The 24560-nt window shown below is 39.6% G+C and overlaps 1 protein-coding gene across 1 annotated transcript; it reads left to right on the top strand.

Annotated features, from left to right (window-relative positions):
* The first annotated feature begins 4901 nt into the window (after window positions 1-4901).
* On the top strand, window positions 4902-24321 carry DGCR8 (DGCR8 microprocessor complex subunit). The gene is made up of 14 exons (XM_058036887.1): window positions 4902-5025; window positions 10662-11665; window positions 12078-12240; window positions 13356-13498; window positions 14179-14461; window positions 15946-16143; window positions 16487-16588; window positions 17138-17236; window positions 17621-17703; window positions 18815-18915; window positions 19308-19414; window positions 19628-19755; window positions 20053-20166; window positions 20503-24321. Exons 2-14 carry the CDS (start codon window positions 10940-10942, stop codon window positions 20584-20586), a joined length of 2331 nt encoding a protein of 776 aa, XP_057892870.1. The 5' UTR covers window positions 4902-5025; window positions 10662-10939; the 3' UTR covers window positions 20587-24321.
* The last annotated feature ends 239 nt before the right edge of the window (window positions 24322-24560 follow it).

Here is a 24560-nt window from a genome sequence, read left to right as displayed (position 1 = left end):
CATCAGTGTGACTCATGCTGCAAAATGTAGGTTAAGGTGAACAGAGTAAAGAAATGTTGAATATATTTCATATATATATGTAAATTATCTCTGTAGCATTGTGTATCAAGAACTTAAAAGCTGAATGAGAAAGAAAAGTATCATATTTACATGCTTAAATTTACCATATCTTTTAAAACAGAAGACATAAGCATTGAACTTATGATCACAGATGAGGGAAAAATAATAAATATTATAATATTAAGCAGGATAACCAAAAATGACAATGCATAAATCACACACAACATGAATGAGAAAAAAGCAGTATCTCTGCTGATGCACATTAAATTTTTGTGTCTTTGTACTAGAAAGATAAATGGAGAAAAATAAATGAAAGCTAAATGCAGATTGGAAGATGGAGAAAGGAAGGGGAAAACGGAACACAGAATGATGTTCTGGTTTATGATCTTGTTCTCTTTGAGGCCACTGAGAATGACAGTGCCCACTAAGGCACTCAGGTGCCTTCCAGCTTCCCTCTGGTGATACAGGAGCATTTTCTCACCTGACACACAGAGCCAGCCCTGGGCAGTAACTTGCCAGACTGGTTAAACACATTGCTTCTGTTCTGTGGAGAAAACCACATCACTTCTCAGATGTTAATTAACATATATTAAATAATAAACTGGAAAATATGTGGGGCCAGCAGTGTCTCTTCTTGTGGTACAGCATTATAATTAGTGTTCAATGATTGAGGTTTTTGCCTCCGTTAAAGGAATTTACTCTTACAAGAAGAAGGTGAATGAGAAACCTTGGGGGTTTTTTTCTTTCCCTGTGCTATCTCTGCTGTCAATAGCTACTCAAAATAACTATGTAAAACCACATCTTAGTCAGATGCATTATCCATCTCCTGTTTCCCATGTCTCACTGGAATGACTGGCATTTAGATAGAAATTAACTGTCCTCTCAATTACAGATGGGTCTGCATTATCACCCTGCTTTGATTAGTGGCCTTACATGCTTTTCCTGATTGTCCCTGTCACTGTGCCTTGGCTCACATTTCAGGGCAGCCTCAGGTGCCAGGGTCTAGGCTGGTTGCAGATGGAGCAAAAGAGGTAAGTGTGCTTGAGGAATGCACCAAGTGTTCTCCAACAGGTAATGAGCTTACCCTGAGTATAACTGTCTGAAATGCACCTTATGTGAAGATTTAAATTCTCTGCACTGGTTGTTTTGCTGCATAAATCTTCATATGTTGGCCTGTTGTACTTCTAGATGTAGCATGTGTTGTATCACTGTCTTTGCAATATGGCAGTTGCAAATTTTTCTGTTTTCTTTAGCAATATATTGTGCCAGTCAAGTCTGAGCTCTCTCTTGTAATGTGCATGAGTTTAGACTGGCAAAGCAATCCTGGGATGGCAGCTGCATTAAAAACAACCCTAGCAGCACAACTGTGCTTTCAGAACTGTAATTTATTTGGCCTCTGTCAGGGAAAACAAGGTTCTGACATTTATGGTTTTACTTATATAAGTGCAACTACACCTGGATTTTTGACAGCCAAAGATCACGCTCCTGACTGAGGTGTGTGTGCTGCCAGCAGTGCAGGGAGGAGTCCAGGCTGAGGGATTGCAGCAGCAGCTTCTTAGCTGGGGTTCACACCAAGTGTGCTTTGTTAAAACAGCTTTGAGTTACAAACATCATGGGGTATGATGGCTCACAAGAAAAATTACCATGCAGCAGCAGCTGGGGAGAGGCCAGAATGTCTGAAGTAGCTGTCAGTGCAATGCTACCACAACTCTGTGGAGTGACTGAGGTTGACTTGCAGGGTGCTTAACTGGTGGAGATGCACCATGTGCAAACAGCCACGGGGCTGACTCAGAGGTTGTTTTTTCTTTTAAGTTTATAAAGGGCAGATAAATATTGCCTACTTCAGCACAGTGTTCTGAACTATTTGAATGACAGGACCTATAGAAAGCAAAGTTTGAAGACTGCTATTCTGTCCCAGATAGATATTATTTCTTTTTCTCTAATATTCCCCCTAGATAAATTGAGTGTATTTAGGAATGCAGGATCTTCAGCCATAGGAATAGGTTTGTTTTATATATGAAGAATAAGTAAAGGAAGCCTCAGTCACTGTAGGGTAGCACCAGCCCAGGAGCAGGTGCAATTGAACAGAATGTTCTTTCTGCATGGCTGTGCAGCCCACATTGTCATGTGAAGGTAACTTGATTTTGGCCTTGTTTTTTTCTTTTTTTAACTTCCAGATTTCAATGTAAAGCTGTTACTTTTGATTTGACCATTTGGACATCATACCCCTCTTTAAGTAAAACTGTCTCTAGAAAAATGTTTGCATTATTGGGAAGCTTCTGCCAGCAGTGTGAAACTTGGGAGAACCATTTGGCTGAAGTATTTCCAACAGGAAAATCAGGAGTCATGTGTGATTCTGTAGACAACACAATTTAGATTATGTTGAATCTGTGAATGGCAAGAGCAAGATTGGTAATTCTGTGGTATCCTTGAGCCAAAGGATCTGTCTGCTTTGATTATTTTCTGTAACAATCAACCACCTCTTTTGACATTTGAGAACTGATCTGAGATTGCTCATGGGGTCCTTTTGACATCTTTCCATGGCTGTGAAGTGATGTCTGACAGAGATTAGATTGAGGAGAGCAGATTGCAGCAAAAAAAGTGAAAGACAAAGACATGTAATGCAAGCAAATACCAGTTTACCAATGCCCCAAAAATGTAAAAGCTGCAGTGCAACTTAATTTTATGAAATAAAAGTAATGAAGACTGAGCAAAACTTGTCTTGCAGCAGCTTTTGCTGTTGGAACAGCACAGTATGTGCTGCAGTTACTGACATAGGAAGAATATGAAAAAGCCACTGGCTCCACCTAATTTTCATTCCGATGAGTGCAGCCTGTGAACTTTATTGGGAAGCTCACAGTTTTGTCTTTATAGGCTTGATGGCTGTATTTGGTGTTGACAGCAGTAGTTTCTGTCCAGCCTTCAGTGTCTTGTATGTGAAAATCTCCTTGTCATTAGGAACTGATTTTGTTGATAATGACACTTCATGGTGCTATGGTTAACCCTGATTGCACCATGCAGCTGGACCTGCACTCTTCTAATTCAAAAGTTGAAGATTTTTGTGCATGTTTGACAAGTCTTCCGTCAGAAGTCCAGATGATGAAAATTTTCAGGTAAATTTTGCACCTTATTAGAAAGAGCAGATAAGATCAGATCAGGTTTAATTCTCCAGAGGTCACACCAACCTTCTGGTTTAAAAATTTAACCAAAATTTGAGCACTTTTAAAATGAAAACATTGTTTTGTTAATGGATTATTATCCTTTTGTTTATAAAAAATGTTAAAGTCAATTTCCTTGTAGTGTTAGTGTCTCAAAGAATCAGCTGTTGCACCATTAGTTTAAGACACAGTATTATGATTCTCTGAGAACAGATGCACATTGGAAAAACTATAACTGGTTATTTTTTTCATTTTTAAAGCACTGCAGGCATTTTGATTCTCCAACTCTATGCAAAAATCTGTGTGTAAGCCTCATCTGATCCTAACTGAAGCACTGCTGTTCATGTACATATGAAAAATTTAACCTGTTTTCTGAAGTAAGAGATTTCTTACTGCAGTAGTTCATTTATACAGTCACATAAATGAGATGCCAGTTAGTCACAATATTTGTATTTTGATGGGTCCTTTGAGAGAGACAGTCTTCTGTCCCGGTGTTAGCAATTTGAGGTGACCTGACACAGCAAATGCCAGCATAATTGTGAGATCTTTTTCCTCAGCTTTGACAGTTGACGTGAGCGGCTGTTTTGCAAACCGTAGGTGTTTATTAAATGCACATTCTGAAGTGTTTTGTTTTAGCATTAATAAAAGCAGTCATAATTTAAAAATCACTAAAATAACGGCTTGAGTGCAGAAGCCTGTTGTGAGGAATTAAAAATTAGAAACTGCTTTTAGTGGAACTGTGTTCAGTTTTTGAGGGCAGCTTGCAGTGATTTAAAGCAGTTTTGGTAACCTGATCTTTGTGTTGACATGGTACCGTGATGTTATGTCCAAATTATCACCCTGTCATCAGATGTGTTGGTGCAGCGAGACAAACATAATGATGGAAAGACCTAACAGCAATCTTCTGAGTAAGTTTTTAAAGTTTTATTAAAATATTATGTTTCATAGCAGTATTTGGGGACCTCAAAGACATGAGATCAGTGAAGTACTGGAAGATCCTCATGTCCTGAAGTCACACATGAAACAAACACAAACATACTCTTGGTGACGAAACCAGGATGCATTATCACAATGTTTTGTGTCTGATGTCGATTTCAAACCAGTGAAGAACAAAAGAAGTGACCATATAAACAAGTATATCAATAAAAGCTCTGCATTGCTCACAAATGATAAAATAATACAGCAAATTAGCACAGCAAATGTTAACACTTTGGAAGTAATTTTATATAAATTATGTAAGGTATTTTCAATAATTATTTAGTAATCCTGTCTAAACACTGCAGTCAGATTTGGGACTTGTTCAGTGAACTGCTTGGTACACAGAGCAGCAGAAATGGCCCTACTTTGATTTATCCTTTTAAGGTAAATCAGTCTTGTAGTAATGCAGTACTTTTGCTGCTTAAAGATACAAAACAGCGTTTGCAGGAAAAGTGGCTTTTTTTATGTAGCGGGTCCATACGGGGGAAAAAGGCCCGAGCGGTGCCCGGGCCACACAAAGGATCCGCCCGCCCCGCCATGGCTCGAGCCCGTGAGGGCGGGCGTCTCTCGCGTTTCCATTGGCGGAACGCGGTGACGGGCACGGGAAGGGACCAATGGCAGCCGGGATTTCAAATCGGTGACCGCGGACGCTGCGCACGCCATTGGCTCGGCGCGCGCGGGGTCCCGCCCGCGGGCAGCGGAGGGGCCCAGCGCAGGCGTTTAAAGATGGCGGCAGCGCCGAGTGCGGGACGGCGATCGTGAGGCGGCCGGACTCGCCCTCACCCGCAGCCCCGGCACTGGAGCGGCGGGACCGCCGGGCATGGCCCAGGTGGGTGCGGGCCCCGCAGGGTGACGGGCAGGGCGAGCCTGCGCGGGAACCAGCTCCTCCGCCGCGCAGGCCGCAGCGCCAGCGGGCCCGCCGCGCTCCTGCCGCCTGCCCGGAGCGGCCCCCGGGCGCGGAGCCCGGCGGAGCCGCTCCCCAGCACCGAATCCCAGCGCGGGAGGCGCCGCCCTGCCCGGCGGGCATTGCCGTGCGGCGCTTCCCCTGCGCCCGGCCCGAGCGGCCTCTGCTCAGAGCTGGGGGTTTGTTTTGTTCGGGATTTTTCTTTGGTTGTTTTGTCTTTTGGGGGACTTTTTTCCGTTTCCCGCCTTCCCGGCCACCTCGGGATTGTGTTCGGGAAGGAGAGACCGTGTGTGTGCCCTCGGCCCCTCCTGCCCGGGGGTGATGGGGAGCAGCGGCTGCGGCCGTGCCTCGGCTCCGGGTGTGTCTGGGAGGGGAGGGAGGCCCGGGGGGTTCCGCCGCTCGCAGCCCTTCGTACGGGCCCGGAGCGCGGCCCCACAGCGTGTGCGGGCACGGGGACTTGCTTAGTTCTGGTCCATTGAAGGTAACGTGATGTCTCTGTAACTCTCAGGATTCTTCTTAATGTGTTCTTTCTGTTAATAGCAAATTATCTCCTTCAGCCTCTGAAAGGTTAATTCTCCCAGCTTTCTTCACCTTTTTTTTTTCCGTTGTTTTTTACGTCCTTTCCTTAGGCTTCGGGTTTGTCTGCAAAGTTTGTTTGCCCGCTGAGACCTGAATACCCAGGCGTTGCTCGACCATAAACTGAACTTGGGTGAACACATTGAATTTCTTTATTCTGTTAGGTTGTGAGTTAGAGGTCTTGGAATTAGATCTTTTGTTTTGTGATTTGTGAGGTTGTTCTGTTTGGGTATTTAAACCTGGGGGCTCCTAGTTTTAATTCTGGGTGAGAAGTTGAGTCGCTAAGCAGCTCCTTTTGATTATCAGGATTGTTCTGCTTTTTTAGAGAAAGAGAAGGGATTTTGGTTCCGTGTGTCTGTTGTTTTTCTTTTCAAGTAAGAAGCTTACATATGATGGGAAAGGAAGAATATATTTTCTCTCTCCTAGGCTCTGATTTTCGCCTTCTGTAAATCAATTTGTTGTCTTACATAATTAATCAAGCCATCTAAACCTTGCCAGAAAACTGCTCAAGCTCTAAAAGCAACTGTTGTTTTGCCATTTCTGAGGATGGCTTTCCAAACTGATGTACTCTGTTCGTTCTGAAATGGAATGAAGTGTTAAGAACTAGAGAAGTTCTTGAGCCTTGTCTGTATTTGCCACTGATAATGTTATTGTTGGGCTCTGGCTGCATTTTCTCAACTGGCCTTGGTGACTGACTGACACAAAGTGATTGTTTCCTTCAGAATCTTTCTAAAGCTGATAATGAGAAGAGCTGAGTTCTTGCATGCAGTATTATCTTAAAGGGTATTTCCTTTTGGTACTTTCTGTTCTGGTTTAAAGAAAATAAATCCAGTCTCTTCAGGTTTTGTTTTGGGTTTGTGGGGTTTTTTTAGCTGTGGTAACAAGTAGGATTAACTTATTTCTGGAGTTGTATGTGTTGAAAAGACCCAGTAGATATAATAAAAGAAGGTAGATGACTGTGAGTGGGGAATTATTTTGGCATGGGTTAATGGATCAGCACCTGAGTTGCCATTTGTGGCTGGAGGATGAGGAGAAGGATTTTGTATTTGGTTTGCAAATAAGGACTATTTACTCTTCCTTTTGGGGTCCTCTGAATGTGAAGAAAGCAGTCTCTGACACAGTTTCTTTTCAAAAGTGACTTTTTGAAGAGAATCTGTGGTATGCTGTTCATTGCTGCAGGTACATGTATTTGTAAAGAAAATATGGTCTTTATTAAATTAATTTCTGGACTGCTGATCTGCTGTAACTGAAAAGAATTTTTCTTTGAGTTTGGAGGATGATGGTTCCAAATTTTAACATTCTGGGGTTTTCTGCCTTTAAAAAGGATGCCCTTTGCTCTGTGTATTTCTCTCCCATCCCTTTTCTGTCTGATGGTGGGAATGGGCAGTGGTACTTACTAAACAAAGTTGTTCTTTTTTTTTCCTTTCTGCATTTAAAGGATTTAAAGGACATCTGTAAGACAACCAGGCTAAGATTACTCTGTTTTCTCTGGGACCTGTGCAGTTTGCTACATTACATTTATATGCCCTCCATATCTGCATTGTTAAGTTTACTTTGTGACATGAAACTTTTTAAAATGATCAGCTAAAATCCGAGTAATCAGTTTAAAATGTGAAATTCCATGTGCTGGTGGTGTGCAGAACATGAGGTGTGCACTCACATTCTCAGTGTTTGTGCTGCCCAGTGCAGCTGCCAGTGGTGTTCTGTGTCTTTGGAAGGAATCCTTATGGAAACTGTTAATGGAACTCGTGGAGCCTTGCAGAATAAAATGTTATTTCAGGGCAATTCAGTGAAGGATGACAATAGGAAACTGACTTGTGTTCCCATGTAACTCGGTATGCTGAGCCTTTTTGTGTGTGGCTGTTGTGTTCCCTTAGCTGAGGCCCCTTTGGCTGTTTGTAACCTACAAGCTCATCTAACTCTTCCTTTTGCCTTCTCTTCCTTCTGTCTTTTCAAATACCTGCTAGCTCAGTAGTTTTGTTGCTTTGTTTTGGTTTTGGGTTTTTTTTCCCAGCCCTGATAGAAAAGGCATATTGTAATGTCAGCTGGCAGGGAGGTAGATGGGAATTGGACCTGAGTTCCAGAGCTCCTGCCTTGCTTTTCTTGACTTGTAGGCAGGTAGGCAGGTATTGTAGTCCACTGGGACTGTACAGCTACTGTTACCTATAATCAAAGGAGAGAAAAACCTTCTTTTTTAGTGTTGGAATAGTAACAAACAGACCTTTCTTTGGAAGCTTTCAGGTGTCTGGTCATGATGGGCACACCTGGCACCAGATTTCTGCTATTACAAGGTTAATTAATTAGGGTGTAACAGGTACATCCAGGAGATTCAGTTGCCACAGTAACCCATCCCTGGTCAGCCCCTTGGAGTTGGTCCAAGGGTTCTCTGCCCACTTCTTATTATGTCTTATTGTAGATCCCCTACTTAGAGTAAGACTAAACAATATTCCAGGAATGTGTTTAGAAGGTCAGCTTATTGTTCCAAAATCTAAGGGAAAGGGTAGGAAAAGTACCAGAGCTAATTAAGGAGCTGTATAACTATATAATAGTTGTCTAGAGAGCTGCAAATACATGAAAAACATATAAAAGGCAAAAATCTTTTTGGCATCCCTACCAGACTGTTATCTTACCCTAGGGATGTGGCAGGTTCATGGCTGGAAATGGAAAAAGCTCATTTGAAGCCATCTTGGTGTAGTGCTTTCCTGACCCAGTGAGTGCTGAGGGGCAGACAGTCCTGCCTGTGATTTGCTGTTCATCATTGAGCTATTCATGGATTCACAGCCAGCAAGAAAGGGAAAACAACAAGAACATAATTGTTACCAGTGCTGGAATAGAATAACAAGGCATCTTTCCTGCAAAGAGTGCAGGTGCTGTGTCAGTGAACTGCCCAAGCTGGGCAGGTAAAGGTTAAGTCATGTTTTGACATTGGTGTTGTTAAAATACTTGAGCACAGGAGCAGGACACGGACCAGGAGTCTGGAAGTGGCATTTACAGTCATGTCTTAGCCTTGTCAGAAATAAATCTTTCTTGTTGGACCAGGGAGCTCCTGGAACACAAGGCAAGGTTTTGCTCTTTGAAATTCTAGAATGCTGACTTCAGTATTCAGTTTCTGTGGGAATTCTGCTTGCTCTTTTCAAGTCTTCTAAAGACTCTTTAAGATGGAAAAATTAGATGACTTAGGCATTTAGTTTCCAGGAGTTACTGAACTCATGCTGTGACTTTTGATTCTTTTGTTCAGAATTAAGATACTAATGATTTACTGTGAAGAATTTAATAATTTGTCATTCACTTTTTTTTTTTTTTTTACTTTTTTAATCTGAAGATGAGGAAATTTATAGACAAATTTATCTCTAGGGGTGTTCTCTACATTATACATTCCAGAACCTGTTGAAAGATGAAGGAATTGGTCATTGTATTGAGGTCATCTTGTAGGATAGAATGGAGTTAGATATATAGAATTGTCTTACTGGTGAATGAGCCATTTACCAATCTGAGAATTCATGTGTTGGTATCAGAGAAGATGGGATTATTCTAGAGTTCTTACCAGTTCTTTTCCTAAGTGATTTTGTACTGCATGTCAGATGTGTTGGATGTGTCACAATTTTGAGAAGGTTTAAAAAACCCTACACACATCAAAAAAACACCACAAAATATGAATTCCTCTGCTGCCCCAGCAAAACCTGCTTTGTTGCCATATTAGAGTTTGCTCTATATTATGCTTTCTTCCAGCTTCCAGGTAGGTAACTTCTGTATATTGCTGAATTTTAATTGATCTCATTACAACTTCTGGTTCCCAGCTTTGTGCCTTGCCCCAGTTGGTGTTTGGATATTGCTGCTGGTTTGTTCTGCCTGGGCTGGCAGAGATACACGAAAGAATCACCCTTGGTTTCTCTAAGTCCCTCATGACAACCCAGACCTTCTGCCCTGTTGCCTTCCATGTCACACAGCAGCATGAGAGATTTTGGAGTTTGTCTTTCCAACATACTTGGGAAGACTCTCTCTGCTAGCTGGGAGCACTTTAAACAGAGATTCATCCAGCTGGCTGCCTGGGGCAGAGTGGCACTGCTTCATTTCTAGCTTGTAGGAAGATTTAAACCCAGTTTGGGCTGGCATGGAGGACTTGGAGAAACCAAAACAAACAGGTAAGAAATGATTCTTCTTTTCCCCAGGTGCTTACAGTCCTGCAGAGATGACAAAAGTATAATGGAAGAAGCCATCATAGACATGGTAGAAAGAATCACCTAGTGTGAAAAATAAGCCTTAAACAAACACTTCCCATGCCCTGTAAAATTTCCTCGAAGAATTGAATAATTTTTCCAGGTTAAATTGCCTAAAACTTTGGCTTCTAAATATCTTCCAAAATTAATTTGAGCTTTATGCTGTGTATCTGAACCTTAATTCCTTGGACATAATGAATAAATAGTTCCATAATAGTGCAAAATACAAGATCAAATGTCTAATATGTGGTTATTTAGAGAGTAATTTTCTGTGATGTTTTAGTAAATTGTGAGATTTCAGAAGTAGCTGATAACTTAAATTTTGAAAAGCTGTGACCATAGTCTTTAAAATCTTGTTGGTTTTGCAGACTGTCTTAAACTGTAAGCTAATTATTCTTTCTTCTGTGTGGGTAAGTATGGCTTGAATACCAGCTTGTTTCAGATGATGGGAGAATTTCCCCAAAATGCAGTTTTCAGTCTGTCGTGCTTAATGCCCTGCCTGCTAACCAAGCAGAGATAGTCAGCCAGTCATAAAGGCAACTGTGTTATTCAGTTCTTGTGCTGGTGTACAGCTTGAGAAATAAAACCACTCTAGTTCTGGCCTCATTCAAGATGGTATCTGGGTACCCTGCTTTTCTCACTGTAACAGTGTCACTCTTCTACTTGAAATTTATGCTAGAAGAGTGACAGGTGTTCTTTCTGCTTGGGATACCATTTCCATTTTTTTCCTCTGACAATTTTTTTTTGTTGTTTTGTTTCCTCTTGTAGGTTGAAAGGAGAAAAGGAGACCAGCTTGTCCAGTGAAGATGCACTCTTAGTCTTCAGCTATTTAAGCTGAATGCATTGTGATTTCCAATAATTGAGACAGTGATTCTGAAAGCTGTCTACATTAATGAAAAGAACAATGTAGTCAGCTTAACTGAATCATCAGTGTTGCATATTGAATAGGACATGGTAAACCAATCCTGATGGACTTATGCATGTTAGGAATATAGGGATAAACATTGATTAAAGCGTTGTTTTTTTTACAAACAGTAGTTTTAAAAATGGAGAACTATGAAAATGTACCACCCCTCCCTAAAGAACCTGCAGGAGAAATGAATGTGGAGAATGTCCCCTGTCGGCCACCTCTGCCGCCCAACGATCAGCCTCCACCGCCTCCCCTGCAAACGTCCAGTGACGCAGAGGTAATGGACGTTGGCTCTGGTGGTGATGGACAGTCAGATACCCCTGCTGGGGACACGCCCAGTCTCTGCAGGACACAGCAGCTGCTCACAAAGGGATCTGCCTGCTACAAAAGTCGTCTCCTCATAGACCCCAACAGCAGCGACCAAAGCCCCAGAACCGCTCGTCACGCACCGTCAGTCCGAAAGTTCACCCCAGATCTTAAGTTACTGAAGGATGTGAAGATTAGTGTGAGCTTTACAGAAAGCTGCAAAAGCAAAGATAGGAAAGTTCTGTACACTGGAGTTGAGCAGGATTATAAGGCAGATACGGAGTTTGGTATTAATAATGTCAATGGGGATTTGCATGTTTGTCCTTTCGGTGGTAGTAATGGTAAAGCTGCAGGGATAGGGGGTGAAAGTGATGAAAAGAAGGATGATGAAAATGATATTGATCAGGAAAAGAGAGTGGAATTTGCAGTTCTGGATGAGCTAGAAGACTTTACCGACAATTTGATGGAAATAGATGAAGAAGGAGGAGGGTTCACATCTAAAGCAATCGTTCAAAGGGATAAAGTGGATGAAGAAACCTTGAATTTCTCCTATGAGGTAAGTCAATCCACACATCTTTGCTGGGTAAGAGGTTTCCAAGTGGCTAGAAAAAAAATATGCGAAGAATAAGCTCTTCTAGAAGTGTGTAGTATGAGTCAAAACCACAGAATTTTTAGAGGCAGACCTTTGGCTGAGAAACTGTAAACTATTTTAGTCAAGCTTCTGAGTTGTGTTGCAACTTCTATAGTTTTCTGTAAAAACAGCCTTTAAAAGTCTTCTCACACAATTGCAGTTCATTTTATCATCACAAACTTATTTTCTTATTTTTCAGTCTTTTTACTGGAATCATTGAAAATTACTAGTTTCTGTCTGTGTGGAAGTGCATATTAAAAATGTCTGGTTTCTCTTTGCAAGGGAAAAGGGAGGTTGGTAGGCCCAGAAGGACAGTGTCTGATGAAGTCTCTTTCAGGATGACTTTGATAATGATGTGGATGCTCTGCTGGAAGAGGGTCTTCGAGCCCCCAAAACCAGGAGATTGGATAATGAGAAATATGCTGGTGAAAGTGATCACCAGTCTGATGGAGAGACAAGTGTGCAGCCAATGATGACCAAAATTAAAACTGTACTGAAGAGTAAGTTCATGTGCATTTCATAACTGCGGGTCCTGTTCGTGGCTTGTGTTGTAGAACAAAAGTTTATCAACAAGCAGAGTGTGAGCAGTTTGTGTGAAATTGTTCATGTGTTGGGGAATTTTATTGTTGGGAGGCTTCTTATTGTGGGATATGATTTTTCATGTTCTTAAACAGTGGATTTGACTTTTGCTTTTGATCTATTGTATGTAATAAGAATATGTTTTAGTGTGTAGGTTTGTGTAAAATAATGAGGTGAGCAAGGGTGGTCGGGCTTTTGCCTTTTTCCTGCTTCAGTTACAACATAACTTCTGCTGTTGAAATTGCCCCATGCAAGGTCTCCAGGAATGCAATCTAGGTGAAATAGAATAACTAGAAAAGCCAGTGGCTTACATTTACCCAAATTGTGTTAGAAACTGCTAATAAAGAAAATCTGAGAACACCAACCCATCCAGAAAAATGTAATGGAAAATATTCTGAATTAGAATTAAACATGTACTAGAGGAGTGTTTTACAACTTCACTGTATTCTGAAATAAAAAACCAAATAAATTTTTGCTTCAAAATTGTATAGTAACAGAGGATTGCCAGGAAACTTCCAGCAAAGATGAATAGTCTCTGATTTGTGATTTGGAGAGAAATGAGAGCTTGTATTAGTGATGAGCCCTTTGCTGGCTGTTTGGGTCTGTGGATCTTGGGTATTTCAATGCAAATTTATTCCTGAGTGTCAAGTGAAAGATTTTTAATGGAAAATGAAGTTGTTTCTGAAGCAAGTATGACTTTTCCAGTAAATGCTTTCCAGTGGTGCTTGTGATAAGTATAAAAAGATTAAAGAAAAGAGAATTCAGTGATAAAACAAACAAATCAGTCTATATAAAAATTATTGCTGTTATTGCCTTGAGTAGAGAACGTCATGGAATCTGTAATTTGCAGGATTTAGCCTGGGTTAGAGGCCTATACCTTGTTATTAGAACATCATCTCTCTACAAAACATTGTTAATCTTGTTTCAGTGCCATTTTATTCTTTGGGATAGAACAAGCAATAAACAAAAAACCTGGATTTTATTTCTATTCTCCTAAGCTGTCTGTCCAAGTTTAAAGCTGTTATTTGCTTTAAAGGTCGTGGCCGCCCTCCTACAGAGCCTTTGCCAGATGGATGGATCATGACATTCCATAATTCAGGCATTCCTGTATATCTGCACAGAGAATCTAGAGTTGTTACCTGGTCTAGACCTTATTTTTTGGGAACAGGAAGCATAAGGGTGAGAGCTGTCAATTTTTTAAATACTTAACTAAGATTAAAAATTAGATCTATTCCTGAAAGCCATTGAATATTTTTCTGCTTTGGCAGGCTTGTTTCCAGTGTTTGAATTAAGATCCTTGAAAAATAAAGTATTTTATGTTTGAAAATGTGATATGATTTTTTTTAGGTGCTTTGCTTTTCTGTTTGGGCAGTTAAAGTGAATAAGATCATCTTATTTGGTGCCTTCACTTTTCTAGTATGGCTGCAAAATTGGGAGTTTATTGCACCATGACACATATCTAGGGATGATTTATTTGTAGCTATGAATTAGTCTGAGCTGTGGCTTATGGTCCACATTTGCAGAAGTAAGGATATGACATTTTTGCAGCCAAGGAATATGCAGAAATTTGATTTAATGCCATGGACCTATGCCTCAGGAGAGCTCAATGGATTTCAGGAAAGCATGCAGTATTTGCATGAACAGAGCTAAAGCAGCAGGACTGTGTCAGTGCCACAGTGTGAAGGTCCCCCAGGAGTGGCCCTGCTCAGCTCTTGAGTGGAATGACTTCACTGAGCAAAGAGGAGCTCGAGCCCAGACTGAATACAGATAGCTTCCATCTTGCTTGCATCTTTTGGGTTTGAGCTTTGCTTTTGGTGACCTTGAGATACTGAAACTTTCTGTGTTATTTATATTTGCAGAAACATGATCCTCCCCTTAGTAGCATTCCCTGCTTTCATTACAAAAAAATGAAGGAAAACGAGGAAAGGGAGCAAAACAATGACATAACCCCAAATGGGGAAGTATCACCTGTAAAGCATCTAGATAAATCCTCAGAACTGGACTGCCAAACAGAAGAACCAGATTCCACTGCTGCTGATTCTGGGCCTTTAGATGACAAAGACCCCTCTGGGGGAGATGCAGCACAAGGAGCTTTGGGACAAGTGAAGGCCAAAGTTGAAGTATGTAAAGATGAATCTGTAGGTATGTATGGCAAGTAGAGTCTTTTCTTGACTTGAGTTGGGGTAATGGCATTTGGGAAATTTCATTCCAGAGTTGGCTGCTGAATTAAAATCTTTTCTGAAGCCCTGAGAGTTCACATGAAAAGGTTTTACACAAAAAAGTGAATATTTTGGTAGTTTAGTCCTGTAGACTTTATCTCAATATAAGAATCAGTTATGTGAGTGTGTTCATTTGCTTTTGTCAAATGTGTTTGTGTGACTTCCTCAAATAGGCTTTTCTATGCACTCTCTGTATTGGCTGAGTTATATCTGTTTTCAGGATGATCTTTTAAGACAAATGGTGTAGTTAAACTGTATTTCTGTATTTGCACAAGAATAGCAGACTAAGTCATACAAATATAATTGCACTCATACAGAGGGGTGTGATGCTGCATTATTTTATTTATACAAATATTAAGCCTCTACACAGAAAGTTGTCTAAAGACACCGTGCCAAAATCACCACCCAGTGGAGAGGAACTTGAAGAGGAAGCTCATGTGTTATTTATCAAATCTTTTCACATCTGCATACCCGAGAATCCCATCCATTGGTATGGGTCATAGGCTGCCTTTATCTTTGTAGTGCTCAGACATAAATCTTGTCCTTGTCATTGTGTGTGTCATGTCTAGTCCAGAAACCTTGCCAAAAGAAGTAAAACAAAACATCAAATCATCAATATTTAGCTGCAAAATTCAAGCCAGGAAGCACTTACTTCTCTGCATGAAGTTCACCTGTCTGTCTCTCCCTTTAAATAGGATCTGTTGTGTATTACTGAAAAAGATGCTGAGTGATGGGGTGTAAGCATGACTTGCATTTGGGATTCCTTGTGGAAGGAAACAATACCAGCAGCTTGCTTTTTTCTGTTTACATCTGTGGATGCTGCTCTTTATTTTTGCTGATTTATTTGCAGACTATCCTGTAAAGGAGAATCAGCTGTACTGAAATGGGGCAATCTTTTAATACTCTGTATGTGAATTTCTTGTGTTAAATTCTGCATAGAGGCTGCAGATACCCATGGAGTTCATGGAACATCACTGTACAGTGTTTCATGTACACTCGTAGGTAGGCAGCAGCAGCTGGGTTTGGCTTCAGGGAGCTGAGGCTGAAAGCACAACTGCTGTACTCACTGTGTACCTTGCTTCAGGTGAAGGGAAGGTGCTGAGATGTTCAAGCAGACCAGTCACTGGTGTTTTGTTGCAAATTGTGTTGGGTATTAATGCTGGTTAGGGATTAGTAAAATCATCAAGTGATAGAATAAGATGGTATTTTATTTTATTTTCTGGTTTGCACTAATATTTTGCATTTAATCTAATTTAATGTAATAGGAGAACTTCAAATTACTTCTGTTAGTCCAAAACAGCATCTTTAACCTTTTGCTCCAAGTCTAAGAAAATAATTTCTGTGGAAATAGAGAACTTAGTGCTTGTTCAGTGGTGAAGCAAGAGAGTAACTTGGTTGTGTTTTCAGATCTGGAAGATTTCAGGCGTTACCTGGAGAAGCGTTTTGACTTTGAGCAGGTGACTGTGAAGAAGTTCCGCACCTGGGCCGAGCGGCGCCAGTTCAACCGCGAGATGAAGCGCAAGCAGGCCGAGTCCGAGCGGCCCATCCTGCCGGCCAACCAGAAACTCATCACCCTCTCTGTGCAGGATGCACCCATCAAGAAAGGTGAGCTGCTCTAGCTCCAGTTCACATAGGCTGTGTTGAAGCCCAATTCCACCTCTAAGCTTGACTGAAAATAAAATGTAATGAGTTCCCTTAATTCCTGATCCGGTATTTTGCCCGTCGTATATTACGCAGGAAAGGGAAATTAGTCTTTAGAAAAGTATATTTTGATAATAATTTCTAAACAAAAATATTTTTATTTAAGGTTACAGTCCTGGTAAGTAATGACTACCTTCAGCTCTTGTTACTGCTGAGAGTTGCTCAGTATTGATTTGTTTGTAATAGAAATTATCTTTCAAAGACTGGAACTAATGAACTTCTTCCCTTCTTCCTGTCTTTTTTGCAGAGTTTGTCATTAATCCCAATGGGAAGTCTGAAGTTTGCATCTTGCATGAATATATGCAACGAGTCCTAAAGGTTCGCCCTGTTTACAATTTCTTTGAATGTGGTAAGTCTGTTTCCTTAAACAACTCTATCCTGGTCTTGATGCTTAATCAAGAATCCAAAAATGTTGTGTATATGAAAAATGGAACTGGAATCAGGTTAATATTGGGTTTTGTATCCTAAGTGGTATAATGTATGTTCCATTAATTCTTGCTTTTCCTGTTTGTTTGAGGTTTTTTTAATTACCTTATAAATATTCAGAATTATGCTATTCCTGTGTGTGCAGTATATAATACAACTGAAACTTGTATATGAGAATATGTAGCTCTTGTATTTACACCATGATTCAAAAATTTTGGAATTAGTATTTGAGTTCTGGCAGATTACCAGTGGTCTCTTAAAATACTTCATTCATTATTTGGAAGAATGAGGTATGTGGTGGTAAGTCTGTTAGTGGAAAACTCTGTTAGATAATTTTTTAGTTTTCATGAAGAATAAACCATTTTCATCCCTCTTGAAGCTGAAATGAAGAAAACAAATCTTGATAGTGGTGACATTTCATGTATGTCAGGAGTTCCAAAAAGCTTTCTTTACTTTCTCCCTCCATTTCCAGAGAACCCAAGTGAACCTTTTGGAGCCTCAGTGATTATTGATGGAGTAACCTATGGGGCAGGAACTGCCAGCAGCAAAAAACTTGCCAAGAATAAAGCTGGTAACTTATTTTTCTTTCTCAGTACCAACTGCTGAATTGTTTCTTTTGCTTTTAGTACCGTTCTGGGGTTGCAAGAGCAGAAGTGATTCAGAGCTGGGGTTTGGCTGTAGGAACTAGGGGGTGATAATACTCTTAATTTTTGGTCTTAAAGGCTCCATGTCACTTCTAAAATGAGATGAGAATATTTTTTCCTTGTGTAGGCACTTTTAAAAAAGTAGTTTCTTCTTATTTCAATTAGTTATCAAGCTGAACTAGTAGAACTTTTTTTCCCTTGAAAAGTGTAAATTAATAAATTTCTTACCAGAAAAAAATGCCTGACAATTTTTAGATGAGATGTTTTTGTTTAAAATAAATCTAATCAAGATGTTTAATCACTTTTTGCAGCTCGAGCTACACTGGAAATCCTTATTCCTGACTTTGTTAAACAGACCTCTGAGGAGAAGCCCAAAGACAGTCAAGAACTTGAGGTACTGAGCTCGTGCTTCCTGGCTGGCATTGCACAAAACATTGCACAGTTGATATCAGAAACATTACTGAAAATTAATAAGATTGTTTTCTCAGTCAAATGGAACTGTAAAATCCTCCATTTAGAGAAAGGCTTGGGGTAAATACTATTTTTTCTATTGGAATAGATCAGAAAACTTACTCTGATGCAGAGAACTGGTTCTTTATTGACCAACAGGTCACTGAGCACCGGAGATGTTCCAAGGCACCAGGCTGCCTGTAGTGCCCTGCCTGTAGTGCCCTGCCTGTAGTGCCCTGCCTGTAGTGCCCTGCCTTCCAGAGTCCTCTGGCTGATGGCAGGAAATGTTCAGAGCCAGGTGCTGTTTGGTTGTGTGTGATCATCTTAGGACACCACTTCGGAAGTAAAAGTGCTCAGGCTTCTGAAATGGTTTTATTACCACACAGTGAAATCCCGTAGTTTGGGCAGTGATATTTGAGAAAATTTAAAAAAAAAAATCTTTAAGAGGAGACTTGTGCTATTTTCTCAGGTACTAGGAGAATTAAATAGCTCATTGGTCAGTGGTACCATCAGTAAGGAGTAAAGGAAAAAATCAGTGATCAGCCTGAAAGGAATATTTCCTGAAATGAAGTCATATACAGGAGTTTTTGTACCCTTGCTTTAACTTAGAACTGTATTGTAGGCCCTGCACTACTGCAGTGGTCATTAAGGAAATGCAGACATTTTTTTCCATTCTTTTAAAATAAAATACCAAATGTGCCAATAGCTCTTCTGTTCTCTTTTAGTAAACAACAGCATTTTGGTAAATAGAGTTTCATAATTGGCTAAAATAACCTTGTCCTGAGGGAGAAATGATGATAAAGAATTCATAAGATTATCATTTTTATGTACATATTGAATGTAAGATCGGAGTTAAAATTTCTCTCTGCAAATGTTTGATTAGGTGTGACAGTTTTAATGATGTTGCTTTTAACCCATTATGGATTTAAAAACACTTCTTAAAGTGCTAAGCACAGAGCAACAGAATTGATTTAATGTAGCAAAGGAGAAATGAGATTTAAGGCCAATATTAGGGTTTTATTAAAGCACAATAACCCTTTTCAATTCCTTTGCAGTATTTTAACCATATCAGTATTGAGGACTCACGGGTATATGAACTCACCAGTAAAGCTGGACTCTTGTCTCCATATCAGATTCTCCATGAGTGCCTTAAAAGGTAAAGCTGCAGCAGGAGGACCGTGTGAGATGTGAGGTGTTGGCTCAGGAGCCATTGCTGCTGTTTGTCAGGGGCCCTGCCTGAGCCTCAGAGACACGTGCTGGGGGCTGACCTGGTTCATGCTGAGTCCTCTTTAATTCACATTTGCTCTTTGTGCCTCTTTGGACATCAGGATGTAGTTGTTGGACAAATGTCTTTTGTTTTCTCTCATACTGGGTTGCTTTTTCATTTAACTCAAGTTGCTGACATAAAAAAATCTTTGTTAATTAATGCATTGACATTTCTTATTAGATCTAATTTCATTGCAATGGCTGTCCAAGATGATAACTGCAACCACTTCACTTGTTTGTAGTTTTACTTAGTATGTGATCTTGATTGTGTTTGTGCTTAAGAAACCACGGAATGGGTGACACATCCATAAAGTTTGAAGTGATTCCTGGGAAAAATCAGAAGAGTGAATATGTCATGACTTGTGGCAAGCACACAGTGCGAGGCTGGTGTAAGTACAATAATTGTGTGATGTGTGACTCTCCTCTTGCTCTCCTCCTGTTCTCCTTTGCTGCCCATTCTGGGGGTGCTTGTTCAGCCACTGACCCTGTTGTGTGCCTGTCGTGCTCTTTGGTGTCTCAGTTTTGACTAACTCAGGTAAACATTTGTGGCTATCATCACATAATGTGCTGGCACTGACACACTTCCATGGTTATTTTTACAGGCAAAAATAAAAGAGTAGGGAAGCAATTGGCTTCTCAGAAAATCCTTCAGCTACTGCATCCACACGTGAAAAATTGGGGCTCTCTCTTGCGAATGTATGGCAGAGAGAATAGCAAGCTGGTTAAACAGGTGAGCAGGCCTTTGAGTATAACCTACCCTGGGGCTGGAGTTTTGCTTCTGGACTTCTAAATTAAGTTACAACAAAACTTTAAGTGCCTGGATTTCATTGACATGTTAATCTTGCATCTCCCATGTCAAAATTAAAGAACCTGTGTAACTAACTCATTGGAAGTAGATGTTCCTACTTAAGGAATTGAACTAACTACAGACTAAACTACAGAAATACAACAGACTAAACTTGGCTCCATGTTAATTTTTTTCCATAAAAAAAGTTGATCAGTTGTTGCTCATGATTCTGTTGAATAGGAAACCTCTGACAGAAGTGTGATAGAACTTCAGCAGTATGCCAAAAAGAACAAGCCAAATCTGCACATCCTGAACAAGTTACAGGAAGAAATGAAAAAACTGGCACAGGAAAGAGTGAGTATATATTCTCCTGTGTTTACAAACTGCATGGATGTCATGGGTCATGTGTACCAAGGATCAGGGGTTTTTTGCTTATTTTACACAGTATTTGAAGTAAAGAGAGCTCTTCAGAATTTGACTGGGGGTCTACTTTTGGGGAGATTGTCATGCTGTCTTTTGAACTGGCTCATAGCTTGATTGTACCTACTTCTGTACATTCATTTTTAACATGAGCCCTAGTTAGCCTCTTGCAACAACTGACATGTTTGGCTGAAATGGTTCAGAATTTTTACTGGTTTATGATTCTGTTCTCTTTATGACTGTGTGCTGGGGCTGTTTTGTATTTTTTAGGAGGAAACACGAAAGAAACCCAAGATGACAATAGTGGAATCAGCTCAACCTGGTAGTGAACCTCTCTGTACTGTTGATGTTTAATGAGAAAATGTGCAAGTGGGGAGCAATAACACAAATGGAGGAACTAGATTTTCAACAATTATTTAAAAATTGTTTGCTGCAGAATGCAAGATAACTTTTAAAATCCAAGCTGCTTCAGTTATGCATTGTTCGTTTTGCATCATCAGGGCAATATTACTTTTTCCTGGTTTGATTTTCTTTGGTTTTTTTTCCTGGTTTAATACCTCTGAGATATGTACGTTAAAGAATTGATCATAAAGATCTCTACTGGGGCAAATGCACAGAGGACAGGCATGTTCACACAGGATAAAACCAATCAAGCACTTTCTCCTGGAAAGCCATCCATGTTGTTTGGAATGGATGTATTTTAAGTATGAAATTCAGAATATCTATGTACAGGTTGAAGCTGATATATATATACACATTCATATATATGTATATATAAAAGAAGTATATGTACATCTTCTTGTATGAACATGCCTAGAACTATTTTTGTGAAAAGTTTTGTTGCATTTCAGCACATAATAATATGCACTGATAAGACACTTTGGTGACAAATACAGGAAAGTGATGAGCAATGTTTCTAATGCCATAGGATTAGGCCAGTAACGCTGTTTCTTTTTGTCTTGTTTCTTGTCTCCTGCCAGGCTTAGTTATTTGAGATTAGAGGATGCAGATTTTGTATTACTTGAAAAGAACAAGAATACCTGGTAGTGTTAAGAGTAACAGGTTGGAGATTCAAAATTACTGGGGTTTATTTTAAATGAAAAGAGCCTATGTTGGTTTACAGATCAGTTGAACAGGGAAAATATGGCCCCACTTATATGATTAAAGTAAAAACTGTAATTTGAAAAGCTGTTTTCAAAGCTTGGAGCCAAAATGCAGCTGATGATGGTTGATAGTCTGAAAATATTTTGCCAATGACTTTCCACTCCCTTTTCCCAGCAATAAAACAATTTCTTATTTGTTTGGTGTCAGATTGCATCTGACTTGATCAGTTAAGTCTTAATTAATTTGCACCATAAAAGCAAAGACTTTAGAAAATAAATCAACTCAACCTTTAAGTCCGACTGCAGCAATTTAGATTTTTTAACAAGTTTTTGTTTTTACTTTTTTTAATTACATTTTTAGTTTTTAAAGAAAGTGTGTAACTTCTGCAATGAAAATTAGAATGTAGGTTTGGAATATGACAGAGTAATAAGTAGAATGAGACCATAACCGGTTATACTCATAAATAAGAAAATTACAAATATGCAACTACTCTAAACCACAATCCTGGCAAACAGGCAGTACTCACTGTGTCATCTGAGGCTTTCTCAAGCCAAGCACAAAAGGAATGGTGTGGCTGTGTGAAAGCCCTGCTCCCTGGCTTCTGTTCTTCACAGGGGTGCTCTGGGTGGCTGCAGGAACTCTGCTCTTGCAGCCATTTCTTGGTTTGGTCTCTAAGAACAGAGCGAAAGCCAAGCTGGGGCAGGGCTGCAGTGACTTAGCCAGGAGCTGCACTGCTCCACTTTTACACTCCTTCTGCTCCTGTTGAGAATGAAAGGTCAGTTCTCTGTACCTGCTGCAGCTCCTGGTACTTACATTCACAGGGATCTGGGGGCTTGAGGGGTTTTTTTCTTTTGTTTTGTTTTTATTCTGATTTTGGTGTGGTTTTGTTTTTTAATTTACCATGTTACATAGAGAGTGATGCATTATATTGAAATTAGTGCCTACTGGATTTTAAAAATGTTGGCATCAGTATTGTAAGACCTCCTTTTAACATCACGTTACTTTCGAAATATGTGGATTTTAATTTATATTTTAAACTAGTGTTCTCTAATGTTCATATAATGTTAGAGGTTAAACAGGAAGAGTCATGGGGTCTTACCTGTTTCTGTGTTTAAGTGATATGCTTGGAGGTCTCTGCAAATATGAATCCACGCATTTTTTATTATTATATTTAGCTTTTTAGTTCCATGAGTTGTAATCCTGTTATAACAGGATACGGGTAGTTGGAAGACAATATATAAACTATTATTTAAAGAAGTGGCCTGTCTAAAAAAAAAAGAAAAAAAATCACAAAAAAACACTGCCTCTGCTTTTTTTTTTTTGTATAGCTTTAATAAATCTCCATCTTTTGAAGGGTATATAATATTGGTGCAGTAGTGGCAAGCAGCGATTGCTGTTTGTCTCTTTTCATTGTTTTTATTGGGACTTTTCTGTTTTCATGAAGACAGGGCTTTTACCTTCTATGCCTAAATGTATTACTCTTAGATAGGTTTTCTTTCAGCTTGTGTTTTCAGCAGAAAAATCTGTACTTGGATGGCACTGTAAAAGACAAATCACCCTTGTAGATCTTTTTATTTTTCTGAAATCAGAATGTCAATGCATTTGCAGGTCACCTGCAGAATATCCATGGATGCCTCACTTACCAATTTGTTTTCATTAATTTTAAGAGGATTGCTGTATTACCTCAGTCTGCCACTATCAGAATCACAAGGTGACCATTGCCCTTAATTAAAACATCCAGAGATTTCATTGTGAACCAAAGCCTAGAACGTATATTATGCATTCTAAACAAAAACAAACATAAAAAGATGGTATTAGACCTTGCTGCAGCCTTTAACTGGAGAGATGTCCAGAAAATAGCGCAATAACTGCTGGAACAAACAACGTAACTGCTGTTTTGTCATTGTGAAGTATTCTTGTGTTTTAATGTTTACTATTGTTTGGGGTGTAACAGTCTTGCATTTGCACATAAGCACGAGCTGCTGTGATAGAGGATAGACCATTGCATTAACTTCAGCTTCTGCATGAACACTTACAGTGTGATTCAAGATGTATCCTAAACTTGTCTTGTAACTCTTGTGTGTTTTCTAGGTAATCGGCTGTAAAGGTTTAGATCTGATTGTATGAATGCATAAAACTGCTGCTTTTGTCACTGATACTTGTTATTTATCCCTTCTATATCCAGGGGAAGATGGGTATTTTTATAGGGATGGAGTGTATTTTTAAGAACTGTTCCATCCTTTGGGGATTAGACAGATTTTGCTTTGCATATTATGTGCTTCTCGACAAAAGTGTGGTATATTGACTTTAAGGATTAAATTCGTGTGCATTCAAATCTTCATGGTACTGACGGAAAACTTACTGTGACTAGTCAGATGCTACCTACTGAAACACCAGTCATCAGCTTTTTTAAACATATTTATTAGACAAAACTGAATTAGTTGGGTACTCAGAACTTTGGAAAGACTATTATGCATAAACTTAACTGTTGTATGTAAACTTCCATTCTCCTGTGATGCTGTTAGACTTTATACAAATAATATTTGTAACGTCCAAGTATTTAAAAGCATCATGATTATCTTATTAATTCACTAAACTGTACTTTGGTTCTGGAGTGAAATTCAGGAAGTGATAGCCTCCTAACTTAGTGGGAAGAAATGTGAAGTGCAAGAAGCCATGCTGTTATTAACCAAATAAAATGATCGGTGACAGTATTTCAATGTGTATCTGAGAACATGGGAAAACAAAACAAAGTTCATCCTTATTGCCCCAGCAGGTAACAATGGTTGCTGTTTTGAGTTGTGTTGGGTGCAGTTGCTTGGTGCCAGTGCTAAATTGGTACAACTATAAAGCCTCATTTTCACTGAGCCTCTGCTTGCTTTTTTTCTGCACAATCATGTAATCCTCTGTGTTCGGTCTTTGAGTACTACATGTGTATTTTTCAGACAATTAGTTTCGAGCAATAAAGTTTGATATTATAAAATGTGCCAGTGTGATCAGTATTATGATAGTGCAAGCATATATAGAGAAAGGAACTCTTATTTTTCAAATCCTCTAGGTATTTTTTAAAGAGAAATTAGATCAGTGCAGCCTCATTGATTATGGAAATTCTCAACCACTTTTTTGGTGAGGAATTGAATGTTTACATGGTTAAACACTTGGAATGAAATGAAGTTACCTTATTTTGAATTGGGATTTGTATTTTTACTTAAACCATGGCAAGG

This window comes from Melospiza georgiana, chromosome 18 (genome assembly GCF_028018845.1).
Source record: "Melospiza georgiana isolate bMelGeo1 chromosome 18, bMelGeo1.pri, whole genome shotgun sequence".
In the NCBI taxonomy this organism is placed as follows: Eukaryota; Metazoa; Chordata; class Aves; order Passeriformes; family Passerellidae; genus Melospiza; species Melospiza georgiana.
Note: the sequence above shows the minus strand (reverse complement) of the source record. Positions and strands in the feature narration are given on the sequence as shown.

Bases quoted from the DNA above. Each gene is read 5' to 3' on its own strand.
- DGCR8 (XM_058036887.1), top strand. From the start codon at position 10,940: ATGGAGAACTATGAAAATGTACCACCCCTCCCTAAAGAACCTGCAGGA. The intron at 11,666-12,077 runs GTAAGTCAATCC...AGTCTCTTTCAG, and splicing joins CCTTGAATTTCTCCTATGAG to GATGACTTTGATAATGATGT. The intron at 16,144-16,486 runs GTGAGCTGCTCT...TCTTTTTTGCAG, and splicing joins GGATGCACCCATCAAGAAAG to AGTTTGTCATTAATCCCAAT.